The sequence below is a fragment of the Cydia pomonella genome, chromosome 26, assembly GCF_033807575.1.
Source record: "Cydia pomonella isolate Wapato2018A chromosome 26, ilCydPomo1, whole genome shotgun sequence".
Lineage (NCBI taxonomy): Eukaryota > Metazoa > Arthropoda > Insecta > Lepidoptera > Tortricidae > Cydia > Cydia pomonella.
Window position 1 is genome coordinate 6,463,320 of NC_084728.1, and position 25,948 is coordinate 6,489,267.

At 38.2% G+C, this 25,948-nt stretch overlaps 1 protein-coding gene across 2 annotated transcripts in view; it reads right to left on the minus strand.

Moving 5' to 3' along the window:
- Window positions 1–25,948, minus strand: part of LOC133531959 (homeobox protein invected-like) — a 103,917-nt gene that overhangs the window by 52,730 nt on the left and 25,239 nt on the right. For both annotated transcript variants that reach the window (XM_061870413.1, XM_061870414.1), the window contains exons 2-3: window positions 19,482–20,481; window positions 17,981–18,058 (exon numbers count right to left, since the gene is read on the minus strand). In XM_061870413.1, coding sequence (XP_061726397.1) covers window positions 17,981–18,058; window positions 19,482–20,457 — 1,054 coding nt within the window. In that variant the 5' untranslated portion in view covers window positions 20,458–20,481. The remainder of the gene's footprint in view (window positions 1–17,980; window positions 18,059–19,481; window positions 20,482–25,948) is intronic.

Genomic DNA, 25,948 nt, shown 5'->3' on the forward strand with positions numbered 1-25,948 from the left:
GCGATTCATTTCCGCTAACTAACTGTGACAGATGACGACAAAGTAGGAACCATTGTAAATAGTTCAAGTCACACATCAATTTACGTAGATAGGGGTACACTGGCGGCAGTGCGAGGCAGAAGCGGTGGCGATTCATTTCCGCTAACTGTGACAGGTGACAACAAAGTAGGAACCATTGTAAACAACCGTCGCCAGTACACAGAACTGTTGGCAATTAGAATAGTTGCCAGTTGCCACTCGCCCGTTATTCCCGCCACACGCTACTATTATCTCTAGTATCTTGTAAGTCGCGCCGCAACTCAACCGTCGCCAGTACACAGAAGTGTTGGCAATTAGAATAGCTGCCAGTTGCCACTCGCCCGTTATACCCGCCACACGCTACTATTATCTCTAGTCTCTTGTGAGTCGCGCCGCACTTCAACCGTCGCCAGTACACAGAAGTGTTGGCAATTAGAATAGTTGCCGGTTGCCACTCGCCCGTTATTCCCGCCACACGCTACTATTATCTCTAGTATCTTGTGAGTCGCGCCGCTACTCAACCGTCGCCAGTACACAGAACTGTTGGCAATTAGAATTGTTGCCGGTTGCCACTCGCCCGTTATACCCGCCACACGCTACTATTATCTCTAGTATCTTGTGAGTCGCGCCGCCAATCAACCGTCGCCAGTACACAGAACTGTTGGCAATTAGAATAGTTGCCAGTTGTCACTCGCCCGTTATTCCCGCCACTCGCTACTATTATCTCTAGTATCTTGTGAGTCGCGCCGCTACTCAACCGTCGCCAGTACACAGAACTGTTGGCAATTAGAATTGTTGCCGGTTGCCACTCGCCCGTTATACCCGCCACACGCTACTATTATCTCTAGTATCTTGTGAGTCGCGCCGCCAATCAACCGTCGCCAGTACACAGAAATGTTGGCAATTAGAATAGTTGCCAGTTGCGACTCGCCCGTTATACCCGCCACACGCTACTATTATCGTTAGTCTCTTGTGAGTCGCGCCGCAACTCAATCGTCGCCAGTACACAAAAGTGTTGGCAATTAGAATAGTTGCCGGTTGCCACTCGCCCGTTATACCCGCCACACGCTACTATTATCGCTAGTCTCTTGTGAGTCGCGCCGCAACTCAACCGTCGCCAGTACACAGAAGTGTTGGCAATTAGAATAGTTGCCGGTTGCCACTCGTCCGTTACGAGACGCCACACGCAATACAGTTGCACATATAGATATGCCTAGTCTTGAGAACTGTCTCAGAACTTGCGATCGTAACGAAATAACGATACTTTTTTCTATGAAATTCCATTCCCGGAGAAAACGGTTTCCATTAACTAAATCTTAACAAATCACTTTGATTTTCATGTCGATCGCTTCGGCATAATATATTCTAGGTTTATAGGTTTCGATTTAAAAAAAAATGTTTTGCATATTTTGGAAAAAGGAACACCTATAAACCTAGCTTTTCACTGTGTCAATAGCATACAAAAAAATCATGGAGGATGGAAAATATTTAGAAGTGGAAAAACGATTTCTGGTTTTGTATATGGATGATCACGTGGTACACTTCCCACAAGTAACAGGGATTGCGGTAATCTTTCTCTTTTACTCTCACTAAGACGTCATTAGAGTGAGAGAGATAAAAGCCCGAATCTGAGAAACTTTGATTTTCGCAGTTATAGCCCCTGCCTTGGGGGGGGGGGGGGGTCAGCGTGCAAAACCTGCTATAGGTAGACCGCTTAAATGAGTCTTCGCCCGCGCGGTACAGGGGCGCGGGGGTAAGACGACAAAGGGGATCGAGAGAGATGCGGGCGGCAGGCGCATTTTTGCCGTAGCTCAGTTTGCTAGCCACGCGGTTAGCAGTCACTCGTGTTTATAAGTTCCGGGCGCTTGGTGAAATATACACATGAGATTACATTCTCAAGATGCCTCGACTTATCTTTGGACAGAAACTTAATGACGATAAACTTAGAAAATGTGACTTATTACAACTAATTAAAAGAGAGTTCACAGAAGATACATATTTACAAAATTGACGAGTTATTAAAGAAAAACGGACATGAAGTGTTGCGTTTGCCTCCATACCACCCAGACCTAAACCCAATTGAATTGGTGTGGGGGGATATTAAGGGACAATTAGCACAAAAGAATATCGAACCTAATTTCGACCAAAAGAAAATTACATTAGAGGGATTATTTGCTGAATATTCCGCAGAGAAGTGGGAGCAATGTGTCAATCATGTAATTAAAATCGAGGACGAATACTGTAATCATGACAGAATTCTAGATGATGTTGTTGATCAATTGATTATAAATCTGCAGGACGATTCTGATGATGACGATAACTCCGAAAGTGAAGAATCAAGTTCAAGTGATATTGATATGGACATAAGTGATTGATCTATAATTTATAAATCACTTTCGAGTCGTCATCATCAGTATCGTACTTACATATTATTATAAATTATTATATTCATAATTTGCATTGAATAAAAGTACAAAAGTTAATTAAGTTTGTTGTTTTATAAACTTTCAATAAAAACGTCATATTCTTTCCCATTAAAAAAACACCAACTATTAACCGCTATAACGTCACATATCTCAAAACCTGTCCAGTGCGCATTTCACCTCTTGTGTATCACACTAGGCGCGCCTGCCGCCCGCTCCTCTCTCGATCCCCTTTGTCGCCTTACCCCCGCGCCTCTGTACCGCGCAGGCGAAGACTCATTTAAACGGTCTACCTATAAATGGCCATATCATTCATTCGTCGCAAGTTTCACGTGGTGCGCCATATTTTTTGTTTTGTTTGAATAAATTAGCAACATATTAACAGCATATTCACGAATTATTTTCTGGCTGAAAGAGTCCAAATTTCCGTAATTAGAGCAGTCTCCATAAGAGTCAGAGGCACAAGACGACACATCAAAGCTTTCGAGTGCGAAGATGGAGCAGGAATCATATATAGAAACTCCCCCAAGACCCCTCTCTTCTACTACGTCTTCACATCACTACTGAAGGCAGCAGTATTTTTTATATGCTCTTTACCGTCTCCAAGTTTTATTGTGTCTTACGTTATCTGAATAAATTTCATAATTACATTTGCAACTAAACATTAAACGTGAGAATCAGGATTGGGGTGTATCTACATTACACGACATACGACGTCGAATTAAAATTATGACGAGTTCATACACAAAAGGAAGAGCGCGCGCTACTGGTAGCGGAGAGGAAGATCTACCGAAAAATCCTAGGACCCACACGTCGAGAGGATGGAACCTGGAGACTCCGCAGGAACCAGGAGATGGAAGATCTGTTGTCCGAGCCGAACGTCATTGGAGAAACGAAAGCCACCAGACTCCGATGGCTCGGGTACGTGGTCCGGATGGGTGAGGATCGTTCAGTCTGGAGGGCGTACTCTGGAGTTCCAAATGGCCGAAGACCGTCTGGATGCCCTAGGTACTGCTGGAGAGATGAAGTGCAAAAAGACCTTAGCGAACTCGGCGCCGTCGACTGGACAGCAGACACGACTTTGGACAGAGAAGCATGGCTGTCTTTGGATACACTTCGGGTCGCTGCGCCACAGCAGTAAGTAAGTAAGTACAAGTTCATAATTACCAAGAAATAATTATATAAATTACTTTAATTACTCTCTATAGATCCTATAATAATAGATTAGATAGGAAGGCGTGGCGCGAGCTTGTGAAGGCCCTTTGCACCTCTAGGGTGCTTTAGGACAACAACTCTCTATTGAAAGTGTGGACATTTTTATTATTAAATTTATATAATTGACTTTTTATTTTGTATCTTTTTGTTTTTTTTTATTATTTATACCACGACGGTGGCAAACAAGCATACGGCCCGCCTGATGGTAAGCAGTCACCGCAGTTTTTATAGATTTATAACTGGCATTTAATTGGATTATACTATGTAAGGATAATTTATTTTCAGTGTTTTTTTTATTTGTATCCATACAACTGTCATGTGAATTAGCTTTACGAATAAAATGATTATTATTATTAGCAACATTTGAATATAACGTCCTATGTATGAAAAGCCCTCAATCCTCTGACGGTTGTCATAAGATTAAAAATAGTATAAGTGCAAAAAATTGTTGTTTTATGAATGTTAACTAATTTTTAATACCACGTCGGTGGCAAACATACGACTAGCCTGTAAGCGGTCACTATAGCCTATAGACGCCTGCAACTCCTACTATCGTCGGATCCTATTGCAGCCCAGTTCACGTCCTAAATAAGCTTAAACCGTAAATATTTCTCCGCCGGCCGGCAATCGATTCACGTCGCATTTTCCGGGCCATTTGCTGGCGGCCATTTTTCCTTTATTTCAGCTTTGATGTTCCGTAATGGACTAGTATTGATTTAGTACTATCCGACTAAGTTTAGTAATCAGTAATCACTGATAGATTAATCTTCGTAATCACCAATAGATTAAGGCAGAAAGAAGGCTGTCGTTAACTATTTTACTGGGTCATAGAGAAAAAAGTACATAGAGTAGTTTTGATATCAAAACGCTTATTATTTTGGTAGTTGACATCTAGCATCGAGTAGCGGTATTATCAGTACCGCTACTTGACACTAGATGTCTCAAGTGTCGCGACTGACGAAAATTGTATTGTCAATTCACAACTAATATTACAAACCGAAGGAGTTGAAAATAGAGTTGTAATATATGCTGAAAATTGTTGAGAATTAGACTTTTCCTTTGTCGCAGCATCTATTGCCACCGACGTAGTATTAAAAAAAAGTTACTGCTGACTAGGCTAAGAGAAATATGTAGGTACTATGTTTGTTTTATACACTTTTTTTCCAAACGTTTCAGCATCAGAAGTAACCAGGCGCGGATACAAGGGGGGGGCCATAGGGGCAATGGCCCCCCCCTAAAACCCTGGCTCTCACATTACTAAATTGAGTAATTTTTTTTTTACCTTATTTTCTGTGCAAAAATATATGATTTTCTCAAAATGGCCCCCCCCTAAGCCAAATCTTGTATCCGCGCCTGGAAGTAACGGATCAAATAACGCTTCATAAGTATCTACCATTCTGTAACAGCTTATCAAAAAGTGATGTCTTTGATATAGAACAAGTAAGACTGTACAAGATATACTTTTGAATGTGAATTTTAGGAATTTATCTATATTTGGAAAAGTTATCCGGAATGTCAGATACTTTTGGCGCGTTGTTTCATCCGTTACTATTGATGCTGACTGTACCATTTCGAAGCAAATTACAATAAAATTACTAGTTTAGCGAACTTTTTACGAGATAACACGATTTACTTTATAAATGAGTTCAACTGTATAAACGATAATGTCAATTACGCCCCATTTCACTGTGGGTGGTACAGTCAGTTAGAATAACAGCGTCGCTGGAATTGCTCTTCAATGATGGCTAGATTTAGCCGATTACGGGCAAAAAGGTGTAACGGGGTATACAATTATAATTAACTGGGCCGGGTTCCGTGTGTATACGAGGCTTTGTAACATGGGCAAAAAATTAACCGTATTAGTAGAGGTATTTTTTCTCAATAAATTCAAATAGCAAGCTAATTATCAACTTAAAATAATCACAAATCAATTAGTAAATTGTTTTTATAAGAACTTTTTAGGTTACTTTAAAAAGCGCTAAAAACTGCCAAATAAATGCGCTGTAAACAGACGCCTGCTGGACGCCTGGGATACAAAATTGGCAACCATAAACGCAAAAATCAAAACGCTCAGACATAGATAATTTTCTCTGGCAACCTTACTCACCGGCAGGAACACAACACTATGAGTAGGGTCTAGTGTTATTTGGCTGCGTTTTTCTGTAAGGTGGAGGTACTTCCCCAGTTGGGCTCTGCTCTAGATCTGGAATGACATCCGCTGTGCTGTGCCCTACCTCACAGAGCGAGATGACATTCACAATGCCCATACCTCTCTTGTGGACGTAGTTTAAGGACATACCCGGGTCCAAACCGGGTCTTTCTCATTCCGTTCCCAAAAATTTGTTATGATTGGTTAAATAATGGCGGAGAAAACGACACCTCGCTTCCTGAGATTTCGCAGGGTTGTTCGCCTAAGCTGCAGTTGTTAGCTGCAGATATTACCTATTCTCAAATCTGAGAAGGGTTGTTAACTGCAGATATTACCTATTCTCAAATCTGAGAAGGGTTGTTAGCTGCAGATATTACCTATTCTCAAATCTGAGAAGGGTTGTTAGCTGCAGATATTACCTATTCTCAAATCTGAGAAGGGTTGTTAGCTGCAGATATTACCTATTCTCAAATCTGAGAAGGGTTGTTAGCTGCAGATATTACCTATTCTCAAATCTGAGAAGGGTTGTTAGCTGCAGATATTACCTATTCTCAAATCTGAGAAGGGTTGTTAGCTGCAGATATTACCTATTCTCAAATCTGAGGTATTTCCTCTTCTCTTGTTATATAACTTATGTACAGTCAGCATCAATAATAGCGGATGAAACAATGCGCCAAAAGTATCTGATATTCTGGATAACTTTCCAAATATAGATTAATCTCTAAAATTTACATTCAAAAGTATATCTTTTACCGTCTTAATTGTTCTACATATAGGACCATCACATTTTGTTAAGCTGTTACAGAATGGTAGATACTTTTGAAACCTTGTTTGATCCGCTACTTTTGATGCTGACTGTACTATGCCAAATACGTACGCAACGGACTTGCTCATTAAAGTCTTATATTAATGACCATATCAAGAACTAATTTATTACCAGATGTATAACAAAAAAAGCGGCCAATAGCGAGTCGGACTCGCGCATGAAGGGTTCCGTACCATTTAAGACGTATTAAAAAAAAAATCTACTTGCTAGATCTTGTTCAACATTTTACCACTTTGGACACACATTTTACCACTTTGGGACTGTCTCTCGCGCAAACTATTCAGTTTAGAAAAAAATGATGTTAGAAACCTAAATATCATTTTTGAAGACCTATCCATAGATACCCCACACGTATGGGTTTGATGAAAAAATGTTTTTTTTAATTTATTGACGTATTAAAAAAAAACTATTCACTAGATCTCGTTCAAACCAATTTTCGGTGGAAGTTTGCATGGTAATGTATATCATATATTTTTTTTAGATTTTTCATTCTGTTATTTTAGAAGTTACAGGGGGGGGGGACACACATTTTTTCACTTTGGAAGTGTCTCTCGCGCAAACTATTCAGTTTAGAAAAAAATTATATTAGAAACCTAAATATCATTTTTGAAGACCTATCCATAGATACCCCACACGTATGGGTTTGATGAAAAATTTTTTTTTTTTTTAATTTTTATGACGTATTAAAAAAAAACTACTTACTAGATCTCGTTCGAACTAATTTTCCGTGGAAGTTTGCATGGCAATGTATATCATATATTTTTTTTAGATTTTTCATTCTGTTATTTTAGAAGTTACGGGGGGGGGGACACACTTTTTACCACTTTGGAAGTGTCTCTCGCGCAAACTTTTCAGTTTAGAAAAAAATGATATTAGAAACCTCAATATCATTTTTAAAGACCTATCCATAGATACCCCACACGTATGAGTTTGATGAAAAAAGATTTTTTGAGTTTCAGTTCTAAGTATGGGGAACCCCCAAAATTTATTGTTTTTTTTCTATTTTTGTGTGAACATCATAATGCGGTTCATAGAATACATCTACTTACCAAGTTTGAACAGTATAGCTTTTATAGTTTCGGAAAAAAGTGGCTGTGACAGAATCGGACAGACAGACGGACATGACGAATCTATAAGGGTTCCGTTTTTTGCCATTTGGCTACGGAACCCTAAAAACCATCAATTAATAAATGACTGCGTATCTACAAACATTAGCATGCATCGATAATTGTTCAAGAAATCAGAGCTAATTATTTTAACCGCTATGAATTGTCTTTGAACTGCGTAATGGAAAACCGTCTGTATTTTGATGGAATAAAATCCATTCTTGTGCGGAACTGGATTCATGTTGGTACTTGGAAATGTATGTTATATGCGTATGTGAGTCAATATCGTAAGGGCTAATTCACATTGCCGATGCGGTTTACCTGCGTGTCAAGAAGAGACGCTTTCCACAGAGATTTTCGTACAACCCGCCCATTGCACGCGTAATTATATTGCTGTCCCACCCATGATGCCGGTTGTTAATGTCACTGTGCGAGCTTGACAGCAATATAATCAGTGGTTTAGATATACCTACCGACAGACGTTAAAGTTTCAAAAGAAACAAGCAATTTTTATCTGTAAATAAAGAATAAAACTTTTTTTCGACATGATGTAACTACTTTGACGACCAGTCTCGCCTAGTGGGTAGTGACCCTGCCTATGAAGCCGATGGTCCTGGGTTCAAATCCTGGTAAGGGCATTTATTCGTGTGATGAGCATGGATATTTGTTCCTGAGTCATGGGTGTTTTCTATGTATTTAAGTATTTATAAATATTTATATATATTATATATATCGTTGTCTAAGTACCCTCAATACAAGCCTTATTGAGCTTACTGTGGGACTTAGTCAATTGTGTAATAATGTCCTATAATATTTATTTAATATTTATTTATTTATTTATGTAAAAAAATAACGTGTCGTGTGCAAAAAGACCAACAATTTTTTTTGCTGAATTAGATCGAAACCCTAAAAATCATTGTTGCTTAGGAATGCCTGGTTGAAATGTCGGGTCTTACCAGTCCACAGTGTATGGTAATGTGACACAAATGTGAATATTTTATAAGAATTACTTGATTTATTCCTAATTGCGTCTATCAGCAATACTTTAAATGTAAAAAGACTCAATATCATACCAAAATATTTAATTGTAAATTAATAACTTAAACAGGGGTTGCATCCTTATATCTTTGCCTTAGTGACCTTAGTCCATATAATCTTAAAAATATAAGATTAGTTCTAAGTAAATAGAAAAGTAATTGTTTTCCTATAACAATAAACACTAATTTTTTTTGAGGTTAACCTTTGTGTGCACTCAGCCTTGTTTCGCACGAACAGCGGCGTTTCAAAGCGGCCATTTTCCGAAGTAGATAATAATTCTATTACTGCCTATTAATTACTGCTGACAGCCTGATTATGTACTGCCACTGTTTAAATAACCGTTACGTAATGATTCAGTGTACTTTAAAAATGTTCACTAGAGTTGGATCAAGATAATTTAACTCTAAAAAAGTGTGGACATGTCATCATAAATGTCTTTTTAGGGTTCCGTAGCCAAATGGCAAAAAACGGAACCCTTATAGATTCGTCATGTCCGTCTGTCTGTCCGATTCTGTCACAGCCACTTTTTTCCGAAACTATAAAAGCTATACTGTTCAAACTTGGTAAGTAGATGTATTCTATGAACCGCATTATGATGTTCACACAAAAATAGAAAAAAAACAATAAATTTTGGGGGTTCCCCATACTTAGAACTGAAACTCAAAAAATCTTTTTTCATCAAACTCATACGTGTGGGGTATCTATGGATAGGTCTTTAAAAATGATATTGAGGTTTCTAATATCATTTTTTTCTAAACTGAAAAGTTTGCGCGAGAGACACTTCCAAAGTGGTAAAAAGTGTGTCCCCCCCCCCCCCCCCCCCCGTAACTTCTAAAATAACAGAATGAAAAATCTAAAAAAAATATATGATATACATTGCCATGCAAACTTCCACCGAAAATTGGTTCGAACGAGATCTAGTAAGTAGTTTTTTTTTAATACGTCATAAAAATTAAAAAAAAATAATTTCTTCATCAAACCCATACGTGTGGGGTATCTATGGATAGGTCTTCAAAAATGATATTTAGGTTTCTAATATCATTTTTTTCTAAACTGAATAGTTTGCGCGAGAGACACTTCCAAAGTGAAAAAATGTGTGTCCCCCCCCCCCTGTAACTTCTAAAATAACAGAATGAAAAATCTAAAAAAAATATATGATATACATTGCCATGCAAACTTCCACCGAAAATTGGTTCGAACGAGATCTAGTAAGTAGTTTTTTTTTTAATACGTCATAAAAATTAAAAAAAAAAAATTTTTTCATCAAACCCATACGTGTGGGGTATCTATGGATAGGTCTTCAAAAATGATATTTAGGTTTCTAATATAATTTTTTTCTAAACTGAATAGTTTGCGCGAGAGACACTTCCAAAGTGAAAAAATGTGTGTCCCCCCCCCCCTGTAACTTCTAAAATAACAGAATGAAAAATCTAAAAAAAATATATGATATACATTACCATGCAAACTTCCACCGAAAATTGGTTTGAACGAGATCTAGTGAATAGTTTTTTTTTAATACGTCAATAAATAAATAAAAAATTTTTTCATCAAACCCATACGTGTGGGGTATCTATGGATAGGTCTTCAAAAATGATATTTAGGTTCCTAACATCATTTTTTTCTAAACTGAATAGTTTGCGCGAGAGACAGTTCCAAAGTGGTAAAATGTGTGTCCAAAGTGGTAAAATGTTGAACAAGATCTAGCAAGTAGATTTTTTTTAATACGTCTTAAATGGTACGGAACCCTTCATGCGCGAGTCCGACTCGCACTTGGCCGCTTTTTTTTTATAGAATAGAATTACATCGAATTTTTCGACACGTTCCAAGTTTAAAAAAAAAAAGAATTCGGAACAGTACCTTACAATTATACGTGTCCTAAATTTTATTAGCGTGATCCGAAAAATAAGAATTTGTATCTGGTCACTTTAGAATGATAGATAGCAAAAGTCAATCTAAAAACATTGCTTTATCATTCAAAATAGGTACCCATTTAATTCAATGAAATTGTACAAACTTCACCATACAAATTACATCCAACATACGCCATACGCTATAAATGTAAAAAAGCGCCAAGACCCCAACTGAAAATGTACCCCAAAACAGGGAAAAATCTAATCAAATTAAGGATCATTAGGCATGAAAGTGCGAACTGATAAATATTTAGTCGAGGGGAGATGCTGGGAGTTGTAAAGGACGTAAGTGATTAAAATGTTGTACAGGGTGCTTGGAATATAACATTTAAAACTTTCGCGTTCTTAACACAATAACACATATTGTATTGTATTGTAATGCGGATTTTCTGATTTTCATGAGACTTTAACTTGCCAAGTGTCGAGAATGGACCCTCAGGAACCCTTGTTCCCAATTTGCCTCACTACGGAGCAATTTGCGACCAAATTGTCTTATTGGGGATCTGCCCAATCCAATTATGCCTATACTTCGCCGATTTTCCGCAACTCGACGACTGGCGCCTATTTTACCTGACAGGGGGTGCCAGCCCAACTCCTCGAGGAATTCTATCAAACCTTTGATAAAGAAACCATGAGTAGGACCTCGAGAAGGTCTCTCGAGGATCCGAGATGTTTTGCCCCGTAAAGGGTCACTTCGCTGTATTCCAGTTTTTAACACATATTAAGTGACTTGGTGGCAGGCGGCAGTGGTTTTTGTTTGTTTTTATATTCATAAACTATCGCCATGCGAGTTCGCCTTACAAATAGTACCTAAGCTTAGTGTTAAGTGCATAGCATAGATATCAAAATGTATAAATGGGCGCTATCTCGCCAACAAATTGCGATCGCATTTTGGCGAGGAAGAAAGTGGTGCCACAATGTTATGTAAATCCTGACCAGAAATATTAATAATAATATTTCTTGCAAATATTTACAGTACCTATATACATACAGTACAAATATATGTAACATGCATAAGTATATATTTAAACATATAAGTACATTGACTAGTGCTGCACTGGTCGTTTATTAGTGTAGGTTTTAAGGTTCTGACGGAAGATCAGCGCTGTGGTCTCCGCAGCATTTATGCTGAGTCAGCGCCTATTCTTTACCACAACACATGACCCTCTACTAATATCTCTATTAATCTAAAAATAAGACACGTAATACATTTGATTGTTGACGTAATTATTGATATTAGTGTCAAACTGTATGTTACTTTTTCTTTGTCTCTTGTCAATTTTCTTTCTCTCTTGTTATTTGTTTGTGTCACAAAGCATGTAAGTTGTGGTTGAATAAAGATTTTATCTATCTATCTATCTATCTAAATATATGATCATTGTCAAGAGGGCGCTTCTGTCTCATGTGTAGGGTGACAGTTCAGTTTAGTATGAAAAAAATTGTTCCAATGAAATTCCGCAATATGGCGCGTGATCATATATTACTGGTCAGACGTTACATTTATGATTTAAAAAAAATTATAACCGCCGACGTTTCGACGCAGCTTTTACTGGTCGTGGTCGCAGATAACTGATGGTGGTGTCCCAGCAAAATGTTAAAACAGAGATTTGTGTAATTACCTGACGAAAAGTCTATGAAAAAGTTATGAAACGTCGGTAAATAAAGGTAATAAAATATAGACGCGTCGAATCAAATGACACGTATTTAAGGCAAACAGTTGTTGACATGACAAAAAGTGTTAAACATCTTGTAAGTTCAATGCACATGATGAATATTTTTTTGTAAGAATTATAATTTAATTACTTTTCTGAGCCCCTACTATAAATTTATTCGATAGCGAAACGTGACGTACGCGTTTGCGTTAAGTCTCATTTTGTATGAGAAACACCAAGTTTCAAAATCATCAGTCATCAAAATTGACAATAAAGTTAATCCAGAGAGGAAAATGAGGACTACGTTTGTATGAAAAGGCTATTTCACGTGGGTCCTCCACTTTCCTCTTAAACCATCCTGTAGAAATAACTTGGTCCTTTATAACACGACTAGAACAGAAGGAACGACACAGATCCATAATGACGTACACGCCACTAAAACGTCTACATTTTGTAACCGTTGTAAAATAACATGTTTTTGAGATGGGGTGGACCGGAGTCTATTGAATCCAAGTGTGATGTTTGCTATTGGGGTTCTTAAGGGGATAATATGGGTTGTTTAATAGATTGACTTAAACAATATATGTCTGCGTAGATATTTCGAAAATTTATAGGGTAAAAAGAAAAATGTGTTAAGTGTGTCTTTTAGAACTGAAGTAAAAAGCAATAGGTGGAAGAAATCAATGGGCCCTGAAGGGAAAGTGCCTTGAAACCTTAAATTAGCTCATTTTACTTAAAGTAAACATTCTTTTATTTTTATAAAGAAATAAATCTGCATTTTTTTTTACAATTTGCTTGTCTAAATATATTTTTATGTAGGTATATATTCGATTTAATGGATTTTGTAGGACAGACGAGTATTGGTAAGACCTAAATGTTTCGTGGAGGATTATTAACATTAACTGTATCGATTAGTGAAATAATAATTAGTGAAATAAAACAGCGGGTGTTTAATAAAATAATTTAAAAAAGCATAATTTTAATTTGTTATATATGTTAAAACCAATTGCAGTGTCCTTCATTAAACACGATGAAAACATAAAAGACAAATAGGTAATTCAACTTTTAATGCGCAAATCGTAAATACAGGTATCGGTGAAAAATCAAAAATACTTACTCCAAATTTGCTCTTAAAAATCTCTTGATTGGTGCCACAACTATAAGCCAACTGATACGTTTCGTAGATGTATACGTAGTATGTACCTAAATTTGCTATCTATGGATATATTTTGCCGTTGCAATGCCATTGGTACAAGATAGAAAACATAGCAAACCAAGCTTGATACAACCAAAGAATTGATTATATTCCTTAAGTCTCTATTTCAATACTACGGCGTTACCCGGGACCGTCAACTTCGCTCTTCCGGCAATATGTCTCTATCTATCCCTCTTCACCGCACTGGGTTCATGTCGAATTCGTTTTCCGTGCAGGCGCCCCGTCTTTGGAACGGACTTCCCTACGGCATCAAAAATGCTCAAAATAAGTTTGCATTTAAAAAATCCTTACGTGCTTTCTTTGCTAGCAGAATGAAAAAATAATAATGTATGGGTAAGCTCTATATGTTTTGTCGTTATTTATGTATATATTATAAGAAATATAAGTATGTATATTTATGTATGTATGTATGTATTATGTATGTATGGTATATTATTGTATTATATTTGGTTGTTGTTGTTAAAGTAGCACCACCCACAATCTCTCTGCTTTGCCTAAAGGTTGACTGGTAGAGAATGCCTCATGGCATTAAGTCCGCCTTTTGTACTATAAGGTTTTCTTTTGTGCAATAAAGATTAAATAAATAAATAAATAAATATATTAGAGAGGTAAAGTCTAAGAAAAAACCTGCCCTGCTGTATGACATCCAAAACAGATGGCGCTGTACTGCACTGCGCCATCTGTTTTGCGATCACTGAATTGTCAAACGTCAACTTTAGTCAATCAGAGTTACCGCAAAATGTATGGAGCTGTACAGCGCCATCTCGTTTACCTGTCAAATTCGAAAGCACGAAATTGTCTTAGATTTCAAACATCTTACTCAGATCCGGGTCCAAATCCTAGTAAGGGCATTTATTTGTTTCTGAGTCATGGAGTCATTGTATTTAAGTATTTATAAATATTTATATATTATATGTATCGTTGTCTAAGTACCCTCAACACAAGCCTTATTGAGCTTATTGTGGGACTTAGTAAATTTGTGTAATAATGTCCTATAATATTTATTTAGCACCCTAACCATATCATAACCACATCATATCTGCGCTGTACATTTATGAGATTACACCCCCAACCCTCTGGATGCTGGCTGAAGATAAGGGTGTGTCCCATCATAGACTTCTACGAATAGACTTCGCTTTATATAATATTTGGGAGAATCAACTTTTTAGTGTCACTCGTTGCCATGGTTACGATTAGTTGTCCAGGGGATAAAAGTTCATTGAAATACTGATTTTATGGTACTTAAATGTATTAAACTTGCGTTTTTGTGGTCGTTATAACCAATGTCCATAATGGGCTCCCTACTAAGCATGTTAATAGAACGGCATACAACGTCTCTTCAAACAAACTGTGCCACTGTTGTCCCTTGGACAACGGGACAGGATAACAAAACAAAAAAAGTTGACTCACCCATTTACGAAGATCGCTACCAACTTAGGTGCACTTTTATTTGACGTTTTCCTAGCCTATACTCTCTGCTGCATCTTTAGGTAATTAAATAAAAGTAAACAAAATCTACCCTCAAATGGTAGATGGAAACATTACATGATCAAATAATGTATGTCAGGTCGTTCAGTGACAGATCCAGAGTTAAGACGACGCATTGTAAAATTTTGGCGTCAGGTATCTTGATTTATCTTAGCAATTACAAAACTCATGTAAATATTGTTTGTTCGTCATATTAAGGCAAAGTTTTGCACTAAAGCGCATTTAGGGTACGTATTTTTGCAAATCTTATTTTCAATAAACTGCAACATTGGTAACGGGGTCTGGTCATATTCAACGCTACATCTAGTGATCTGCAGTCTCGATTTATTATGATCAACCCTAACAAAATCTTACCCTAGACAACAAGCGAAATTATACTTTATCCGGACGTCATAAGGATTAAATTTAATTATATTTTCTCACTATATACTTATACAGTGAGTGGTGTTTAGTGAAAAGTGTTAACACTGCTTTAACGGTTGTTTAAACACGTCTGTAATCTCATGGGGGTTGGTGGGGTTAATTTTCCAGTGGATTATTGATAAGGGGAAACCGCAGCCAAATAACACTAGATTCGACCCTACTCATAGTGTTGTCTTGTGTTCCTGCCGGTGAGTAAGGTTGCCAGAGCTCAACAAGGGGAGGGAGGGTTGTTAGACTTGTTAGGGTCGGCAACGCGCATGTAACTCCTCTGGAGTTGCAGGCGTACATAGGCTACGGAGACTGCTTACCATCAGGCGGGCCGTATGCTTGTTTGTCACCGACGTAGTATTAAAAAAAGGGTGTGATTTTGGGATTGGAACAATCGTTTGGGATGCTCGGAGCATCCAAGCGGCTGTCGTATGATATAGTTTTGATAGGCAGGCGTGCTGCATGCAGTATTGTCTCTGGGCAGTCCCAACCACACGCGCTGTAGCGCACAGAAAAAGCTGACCACTGACTAACAGTCTGCCGGACGGTATCGGCCTGTCGGTTGTTCAGATCTGTCAATTTTTTGTTCTAACTGACAGGCCGATACCGTCCGGCGATGTTAATCAGTGGGCCCCTTTAGTGCCCGCACGGCCTGAGAGGTTCTGTCACAGCCCGTGCGGGCACTAAAGGGGCCCACTGATTAACATCGCCGGACGGTATCGGCCTGTCAGTTAGAACAAAAAATTGACAGATCTGAACAACCGACAGGCCGATACCGTCCGGCGGACTGTTAGTCAGTGGTCGGCTTTAGACTCTTCTCGAACGTTTCTCGTTCTTTAAAACTCGCTTCTGTCATGATGGGCAACAGAAAGTGATATTTTTGCTACTCCCTGGGCAAATATATGTCAGACATGTCAGATGTATTGTGAAATTCTGGATGTCACTTGAAATTATTATGTTCCTGTAATTTCTTGTATATAGTTTTTCTTTTATCAATAATATTAGTTTTCACAAGAAGCGCTAGTGCCCTAGCGCCAACGGTTAGAGCGTGCAACTTGCAATCCGGAGGTCGCGGGTTCAAACCCCGGCTCGTACCAATGAGTTTTTCTAAACTTATGTACGGAATATCATTTGATATTTACAAGTCGCTTTTCGGTGAAGGAAAACATCGTGAGGAAACCGGACTAGTCCCAATAAGGTCTAGTTTCCCCTCTGGGTCAGTCAGGGTGGAAGGTCAGATGGCAGTTGCTTTCGTAAAAACTAGTACCCACGCCAATTTCTGGGATTAGTTGCCAAGCAGATCCCAGGTTCCCATGAGCCGTGGCAAAAAAATGGCGGGATGACGCAAGGATGATATATGATGATGATAAGTGCCTTAGTTTTCACTGTAATGCTGTACAAATTTCATGTAAAAATAAATAAATAAATTTCAAAGCTAACCAACAGATATGGCCTTTAGGTATGTATACAATAACTTTTTTTATCTAGAGCGCGCCAACGGATTAATTTTTATCTTAAACCGGGCTTAAACAAAAAGTTTCCACCTAAACCCTAGGAACTAGAATAACTATAGGTCTAACTAGAGCTCAGAAATGACCCCACGAGTCGCGAGCGACTCGGCCATAGATATAAGTAAGTCTATGATCTAAGGACTCAGCCATACTTGCACGTAGCTTGACAACGTCAAATATTGTGATGCCGCGGAGGTTTGACATATACGTACCTGGGCCCCATTTCTCGAACAATATTAGGCTAATATTATTAGTGTGTGTCATGGAAACCCATCGACAGTTTGTGGACTAATAATTATTCTAATACCGTTCGAAAAATGGGCCCATGTTGATTATTTTTACCAATCAAAACTTTGAACGAGTATTTTACTAGCTGGGACCCATTTCTAGTACTAGGTACATGTTTTTACCCAATTCATTAACGATTTTATGTAGGAAACAAGTAAACATCCATATTTATGTTTGCTAGTTCTGTTTTCCAAAGCACAACACGTTCTTTTTCCGCCTTACAGCTTAATTAACTTTTAAAAAGCGTGAAAAACTAAATTTACAGTACATATGGGGCTACTTTATAGCACTAGTGCGAGAAGTAGCATATTACGTTACTGTGTCGAACATTTAAAGGGCCATATGTACTGTAAAACGTTGTACGATACATGTGCGAATAGGTAATTCGCAACTCGTGTCGATTTAAAACACTCCCTTCGGTCGTGTTTTAATTTATCGCCACTCGTTTCGAATTTCCTATTTTTCGCACTTGTATCGTAATGTACTATTACCTTTTCTATTACAAGTCAGATTAGAGAGATATGAAAATAAAGACTTTCAATAGCCACATAAAGTTGAATGAGTCAACATTTTAGATGGCGCCACTTAATGTGTAAATCCATATAACAACTTTAAAACATATAGGTACTAGTACATAATGGTAAGGTACTAATCAATGAGTAAATAACAATAAATAACAATAGCAGTAAATAACAATAGCAGTGGTCGTTGTTATATTATAGTACTCACCGGAACTGGGTCGGTCGCTATAGCGTGTACAGTACACCCAGGCTGGCCACACCATGGGCCCGTCCCCGGACGTCGTCCCTGAAATATAATGGTATTACAATACACTTCTACAAGACCAATCCCAACTTAAATTGTAACATCAAAGCGATGTCTAGTGGGCTGTAGATCTCGCGAGCATAACTTGAAGCTGAACCCCTAGTGTAATTTTTTTGAAATAGCGCGCCAAGCGGGACGTTTTGAAAACTCAAAATCTCATACAAAATGAGACTGTCTGCGTCTCGCTATCGAATAAATTTACACTAGGGGTACTGAATAAATGATGATTCATTTTTAAATACGAGAATCGGTTGAGAGTTGCGACTTGTAGAGGAGAATATCCGGACATACGAAAGCATTTTTTCCCAGGCGAGACGCAGACATTATTTAGATAGGTAGCATTGTAATTTCACAATGTAAGTTTATATTGGCCTTTATGTCATAATTGTGAGCAAGGCCAGTAGGGACATCGTGTAAACACATCCTTGCTTTAACATGTGCTCCTGATGTTTTCCTAGGTTACCCTCAGAGCTATAGGAGCATCACAGAAGAGGTTAAGGGTACGTTAAGAAATCTCACTGTCTAACAAAACCGATGTTTGACAGCGAATCGTGTAGTCTATTCCTAAGGCATGGCGCCAATGACGCGCTCATGTACCTAAACAATTTAGAACCTAACTAAAGTTACATTTTTGAGGCTGCGTCTTGCCCATACATACTTCATCATCAGGGCCTTGCACACCTTTACAAGTGATTAGCAGTGGTGGGCAAACTTTTTTCATGGGGGACCAGAAAGTTTAAGAAATTTAAGAGGAGGGCCAGAATTGCAGCAAAACTGTATTTAGATTTGCGACTATCGTGGGCCCATGTCATATACTAATTATTTCATAGGACCGTCAGCGGGCCGGATAAAAGCCTTACGCGGGCCGGAGCTGGCCCGCGGGCCGTACTTTGCTCACCACTGGATTAGAGAGGATGACTCACGCTAGACCGGGCTGTGCCCGGGCCGTGGAGGAGGCGTCCGACACGCCATTTTCTAGGTATGACGGCTGATTGGTGATCACGTGGTGCTTTCCATAGAAAACGGAGTGCCGTAAGTTCCGGCCCGGCCCCGGCCCGGTCTAGCGTGAGTCATCTTTTAAGCAGAATTTGCGATTATTGAACGGCATAATCGTCTACATTTATGACAAGTAAAGTGAGTGTCTGCACCAAGGCGAGATTCATCGTGTAATTATGTGTCTTATTGCCCGTTTTCGGGCAAAGTTTTGAAACCAGGACCTGTCATAGGTTTCGCGACCTGTTCTTCTACTCAACGCGGTTTCTTGTTAATAGGTCATCCCATGAGTTGCAGTTGATGTTAAACACAACCATTTTGCGCTTTATGCAGTCCTTAAAGCGGAGTAAATACCTATTGCTTTCATAACTTATATTTGACGCTAGAGCTATATTACTTAAGAAACGCTTACCAGTGGTAGACCCAGAATTACTCGCACTGTCATCCCCCTTCGACAAGTCGATCGCCCCTCCCTTCTCCCCACTCTTCACCTCCGGCACCCTCGCCTCCTCCTTCGCCTCCTTAACCTCCTTAACTTCAACCCTCTTCTTCCTCTTCATAGGGTCAGTTATCCTCCTCCCAAAATCTGCTTTCAAAATATTATCTATACTAAACTTTAAACTTTGACTCATGAAATCCCTAGATTCGTCAGGAGACTTTGGAGTCATATAGTTAAGTCTTCTATTTTCGTCTGTCCGTGCGTTTCTTAAATCTTGAGTCTTTCGACTGAAATTTAGGTTAAAAACTTGAGGGTTCATTAAATTACTCGGTGCAGGCCGAGGTATAGGTGCTTTTAGATCCATAATCGGATTCTGAAATAATAATGGCTGATTTAAAAACATCAGAGGATTTGGGGTTATAGGATTCGGTCGTAAGATTAAAGGCTGGTTCATCGTCAAATTCTGACTCAGTTGTGAGATTGCGTTTAAATGTGTCTGTATGTGTTTGAAAGATGTTAGTCCCTGTTCTTTATCATTGTTTTCATAATTGACAGGTGCTTCGTTTCCGACAGATAATACTGTGTCATCACTACAGCAAGAATTGTCATCATCTACACTTATTTCTGCTCTGGATTCGTTTGTCTGATTATCGTCATAGTCGATTCTAGGGCTGACGCTTTCAGAGTTTCTAGAATCGTTATTGTCATTTTCTTCATAATTAGGAGTATTTTGGAGGAGTTTATCAGTTGAGAATACATTCTCAGGGCTGGTGCGTTCCTTCTTCAGAACGTTGTGGATGGAGAAGGCATGTAGGGGGCGTTCTTCCTTGTCTTCTTCGTTGAAGTCGGGGGTGACAGTGTCTCTGGTGGTTGGGGAATATGGTTCTTCGTCACTTTCTTGTATTTTGACACGGGAGTCCTGCATGTGTGGCGTTGATACCGCCGCCATTTTGGTTTGCTGTTGTTACGCCATCTGTTGACAAATAATATAAAAAAATAGTTTAATAAATGTTTGATACCTACATCGCGCTTACGGTGTTTCAAATGTCAGTTGCTATATATACAATTTTGACCAACTCTCAGTGGACTTCCGTCCCCAGGCGTAACACATAATAAACCTAGCTATACATATAACATTAATGTTGGTCCAAGTATATGTGTTGTCTCTACATACTTTAGCGATATTAAGTTAAATAAATATCGAAACGTCGAGGTAAATGTCACATAAGTTCAAATCCATTTATTCAACGTTACCATAAATTCTTAACCCATAACTTAAACTATGCCAAAAAAAACCAAGGCTCTAATGATCGCATAGAAATTAGCACAAAACAACAACACTAAGAAATTGTAGTGGTGATCACAACAAAACGATTCAATACCGGGCTTTAACACTTTAACTAACAAACAAGCTGAAACTAACCTTAACACTCAGCAATAAGACTGAAAATCGAACCAGAGTTAAAAGTAAACGACTTAACCCGATCGCACTTCTGACAAATTTAAAAATGCGGCTAAAGTAATCTTTACTGCTTTAAATTAAGGCTTAAATCAGTTAAACCGCCCGTATAGTTAACTTTGTATAAAGATTTACACCAGCTCCAAGATGTTGTTAATTATTTAAAAGTTAGTCTTCAACCGTTGTATTAAGGTCGATTCTCGTTTAGTTAACTGCGAGAGTAAAGTTAACATGTGCGCAATTTTATTAATGCAGCTGTTTTCATAGGTTTGAACCCTAAGCCGAAAGAATAAGGTTGATTTTTGTATAAATAACGCTGAAGATAATTTTGTGGAAAGATTAAGCGAAATGTAAGGTCTTGCGCAGCTTCGTGTGTGGTCCCGGTTGGTCTGGAACGTTGCTCTACTTTGATTTTATTTCCTCTGAACGTAAATAAAAATAATTGATTATACGGGGCTAGCTATGTATATAAACGTCTATAAAATTACTGTAAATAAATATAATACCCAGTTACATTACAAGCCCTATTTACACATGTGCTAATTTATTAATTATTAAACATACAGCTTTTTATACGCCTCATTGTTAAACGGTTTACTAAACCCATTTTTTGTAACCATCACAAAAATAGTTATTTGATTGTAGATTAAGGAATAACACGAACGTAAAATAAACAAATACGTTTATATCGGTAATTTAACATTACGGAACCGAGTGATTGTGTAATCAAGTTTAATAGCTTCTTTAACTGTTTAATAGCAGTTTTTACTGGATTCGATAATGGCCGATATGCGGTTCCGAGACGGACATAAAAAGGAAAATGTGGGTAGTTTGGAAAAACAAAACGATGCTATTTATTGGTTAATTTAAAGGCTGCCCAAATGGTTATATCGGTGTACATAACTGGAATTTAAATACAGTCAGATGCAAAGATAGGTGACCCCCCCCCCCCCCTGCATACAATCAGTCTATGGAGGGGGTACATAATTAATGGTAATACTCATTAGGATACGATAAAAAATAACGTATCGAAAGATAAAAATAATAGAGATTTTGACTTATATAGCCTAAAATGGACCTTACGTAATTTTGGGCTTTGCTCTAGTTTCTCCTAAAACCGAAACGTAACATGATTTTTTTGCCCAACCCTGCCGAAACCAAAACCGAAGCTTCGATTGGACACTACCGAAAAAACTGTTTCAGACCGGCCGAAAGGTTCGACAGTTTTTTCTACCAAAACCGAACCTTCGGCCGATAATTGATTTTTATGCCGTAACCGAAACTTCGGTTGGATACTACTCGTAGTTGTTTTATCCGCTACTATTTAATTGATGCCGACAGTACAATATATATTAACAGAAGTCCATTTTCATCGCGAAGGCTCGGGAAAACGCCCGTAATTTTGAAAACAACCATAATTTAGAACCTATGTTGAGTCGAAAATGTTCGTTCACAGTCTACGGATGTCATTGAGGCATATTTAATCGTTGACATTAGTATTAGGAAGTATTTGAAGTGTTGGAGTATCGATCCAGAGGCCGTGAGTTCAAGTCTCACCCAGTAGTCATTTTTCCACTTTTAAATATATTCTGTGTCGAGAATAGAATACACGGAAATGGAGATGGATAGGACATACTATTCGAAGAGGGGAAACGAATAATGCTACCATAGCTTTCGCGTGGAAACCGCCGGACGGAAGCCGTGGCTCCGGGCGTCCTGTACACTCTTGGCAACGGTCCGTCCAAAGAGAGTTACGAGCGGTCGGGTTGAGCTGGAGCGAGGCCAGAGGACGAGCTGAAGATAGGAAGGCGTGGCGCGAGCTTGTGAAGGCCCTTTGCACCTCTGGGGTGCTTTAGGACAACAACACAAATATATTCTAAGCTTAATAGCCTCGTCCGCAGACGTTTCTGCTTATTACAAATTTAAAGAAATCTCTATTGTACAGAACAGGGTTACGTTTTCAAAATAACGGGCATTTTCCGAGCCTTGTTCATCGCAGTTATCTATGGCGGCAACTTTTCGAGAGATGGCGCCAAACCTTTTTTTAAAACCGGCTTTGCAAGTCATATTAGAGCGTTCCATGTTTCCGAATAAAAGCAGTTGAAGGAGTCGCCGTCGTCGGATACGGCGAGGAGGACTATGTAGATGGCGCCACTTTTTGATATTTAACAAATTTAACACATGTCAATGAAAGAATAAAGATTAAAGTCAAATGGTGTTCTAAAAGTTATAATTATGTGTCGAAAGATGGCAGTAAATTTACTGTGGCTACAAAGTTTACTTTGACCATCCACCTCAATTTCAAATTCTCTTTGGTAGAGCATACTTCCCTCGCCCGGCCTCAGGCTGTGGTTTCGTCCAGTCAACTATTGCGGTTAGCAATGCCCCGAGCGAGCACCCGCGTGCTTCTCATTTTTACGACTTCCATTATTATTTATTATAAATAATACGTAAATAAATTTACACCCTTTCTCTTTTCATGTGGGTTTTTCAAGACCACAGACAGTTTTCTAGAAAATACTCCTTTTCTTTTACTAAAGCTATCAGGGGCCTAGCCAAGATGCTAATCGTTGATAGTAAATGCCAATTGAAATTTTACATTATTGAAATAGTTACGGGATTAGTTACAATATTTTAATGATCGTTTTTTTTAAATTATATTTTACCTCTGACACTTAGAGACTTTTACATCACTAAAGAATTTTACTATTTTTTTTTTTGTATTTGTTATCATATTTTTTTTGTGTAATTCGACATTTATTTGACTGTATCCTTCGTGTAAATTTATTCGATGGCGTAACGTGACGTACGCGTTTGCGTTAAGTCTCATTTTGTATGGGATTTTGAGTTTCCAAAACTTTCCGCTTGGCGCGCTGTTTCTAAATCCCATACTAAATGAGACTTAACGCAAACGCGTATGTCACGTTACGAAATCATCTCACCTCATCATCTGTATTCATCTCTGACAAAGTATCTAATATTTAATTGATTCCATATTTGTAATTGTATTTTGTTATTTTTAAGATTGTAAAAATTTGACATATAAAAGTGCCCCTGTGGCCTATTTTCTAAATAAATGTTTGTTTGTTTGTGTTTGTTTGGACTTTTCGTAGCATATCTGGGTGCCTACCCAAAGTGCCAATCTTTTACGGTCCGTAGCGTAGCGATCTCTCTTTACACTTCTCCATATTAGTGCGACAGACATTGGCGTTTCGTTCGCTACGGAGCGTAAACGATTGACACCTTGGCTAGGCTGTCATACCGATATATTTTTTCATTTCGTATGGAGATTGTCGATGTTCCTATACGTGAATTATATGATCAAAATAGTCGGATATAAGTAAATAATATAAAGATATTTTATTTGGTTTTTATTGTCTCAATATGGATCCCTAAAAACTAGTTTTTAATAGCCGTTTTTTCATACCGGAGCCTATTTTATAGCCATAAACAGTACAAAGGGTACTTAAACATAATGTCCCCTTAATTACCCGATTGGGGCAAATGAGTTAATTGTAAAAACTGCCATGCTAATGCCATACTTAATAGGACATGTCTTTAATGTATACAGGGAGGAATTAAATTAGGGTTAAATAAATAACTATATACTGTAGCATCTGTTTCTAAGCCTATGTATACAGTATGTAACTGAACGGTCGGTGTTAACAACGCGCATGTATCACCTCTGGAGTTGCAGGCGTTAATAGGCTACGCTAACCGCTTACCATCAGGCGGGCCGTATGCTTGTTTGCCACCGACGTAGTATATTTAAAAAAACATAACGTAAACGTATTTCGGGGTTGGTCTCATAGTACAAGTTGCTCAGGTTAGGTTACAGGTATACCTACTGTATATTGTCTTCGATTTTTACGATCACTTTGTTGTCCGCCCGGCCGTCCGTCCGTCCATCTATCTGTCCGTCAAGACCCTTCATCTTGGGAACGTGTGGAGGTATCGTGTTGAAATTAAACCATATACTCATGGCCACAGTCTCTTGAAGTTGTGAAAAAATAAAATTTCTAGGTTAACAGGTAAAAACATACGGACGTTTATGCCGCAAGAAACGTACCTATATATTATCGACACTCTCCAGGGAATCAAAACTTATAGGGTGTTTCCTGTTGAACTAGAACTATGAAATTGGGCAAATAATATCGTCACTACAAGTACAGGGAAATGTCTGAAAACTAAAAATGACTAAAATTAGAAAAAAAGTAAGGGTAATTTGTATTAGCACGGAATCCTCTGTGGGCTATTCCAACTCGCACTTGGGCTCCTTATCCTAGGTGCAACGTGCAATAAACACGAAATTCCAATTTGCGACTGTTATTTTTCCTGATTACGTATTTACATACGTTTTCGTTACTCCGTGGAAGATCTTTAGGACATACGCTGACATTGCGTTTATTATGTACACAATAGGAGGCAAATTTTATCCAAATATGACAAAAAAATCGACAAAAAATAAAAATCGCTCCATCTGTAGAGAATCCCAAGCAAAAACAGATTGACGACGAAAATTTTCTTGACCGAGAAATCCTTGACCCGCAGATTTTAAGTGTAGGTAATATAAATAATAAAAGGCATTTTATTTAATATTTTTGACCCTAATATTTTTAGACGTTTTCACGGGTCTTGTTTCCGTAAAGTTTTAAATCATAATGTATTGTTTGTCCGTATTTTCGTTAATCACTATTTGTTTTTTCTCAGAAACGCGGAAAACTTCAGGATTGCCATAAAAAAATTTTTTTTACAAAATAAACATAAAACTAACCTAATCTAACCTATCCTGAGAAGTTAACGGTTTCAGAATTATGACTTATGATAATCTGACAATCATTACATTATGATTTTCAATAATTATGTCAAACAAAGGGATCCGCGTTTTCATACTGGCCTTTTTGATGGGTCATCCTGTATATTTGTTTCTAGTATCATGTGGTTTTACAGCTTTTATAGTATGGGGACAAACAGCGGTAAA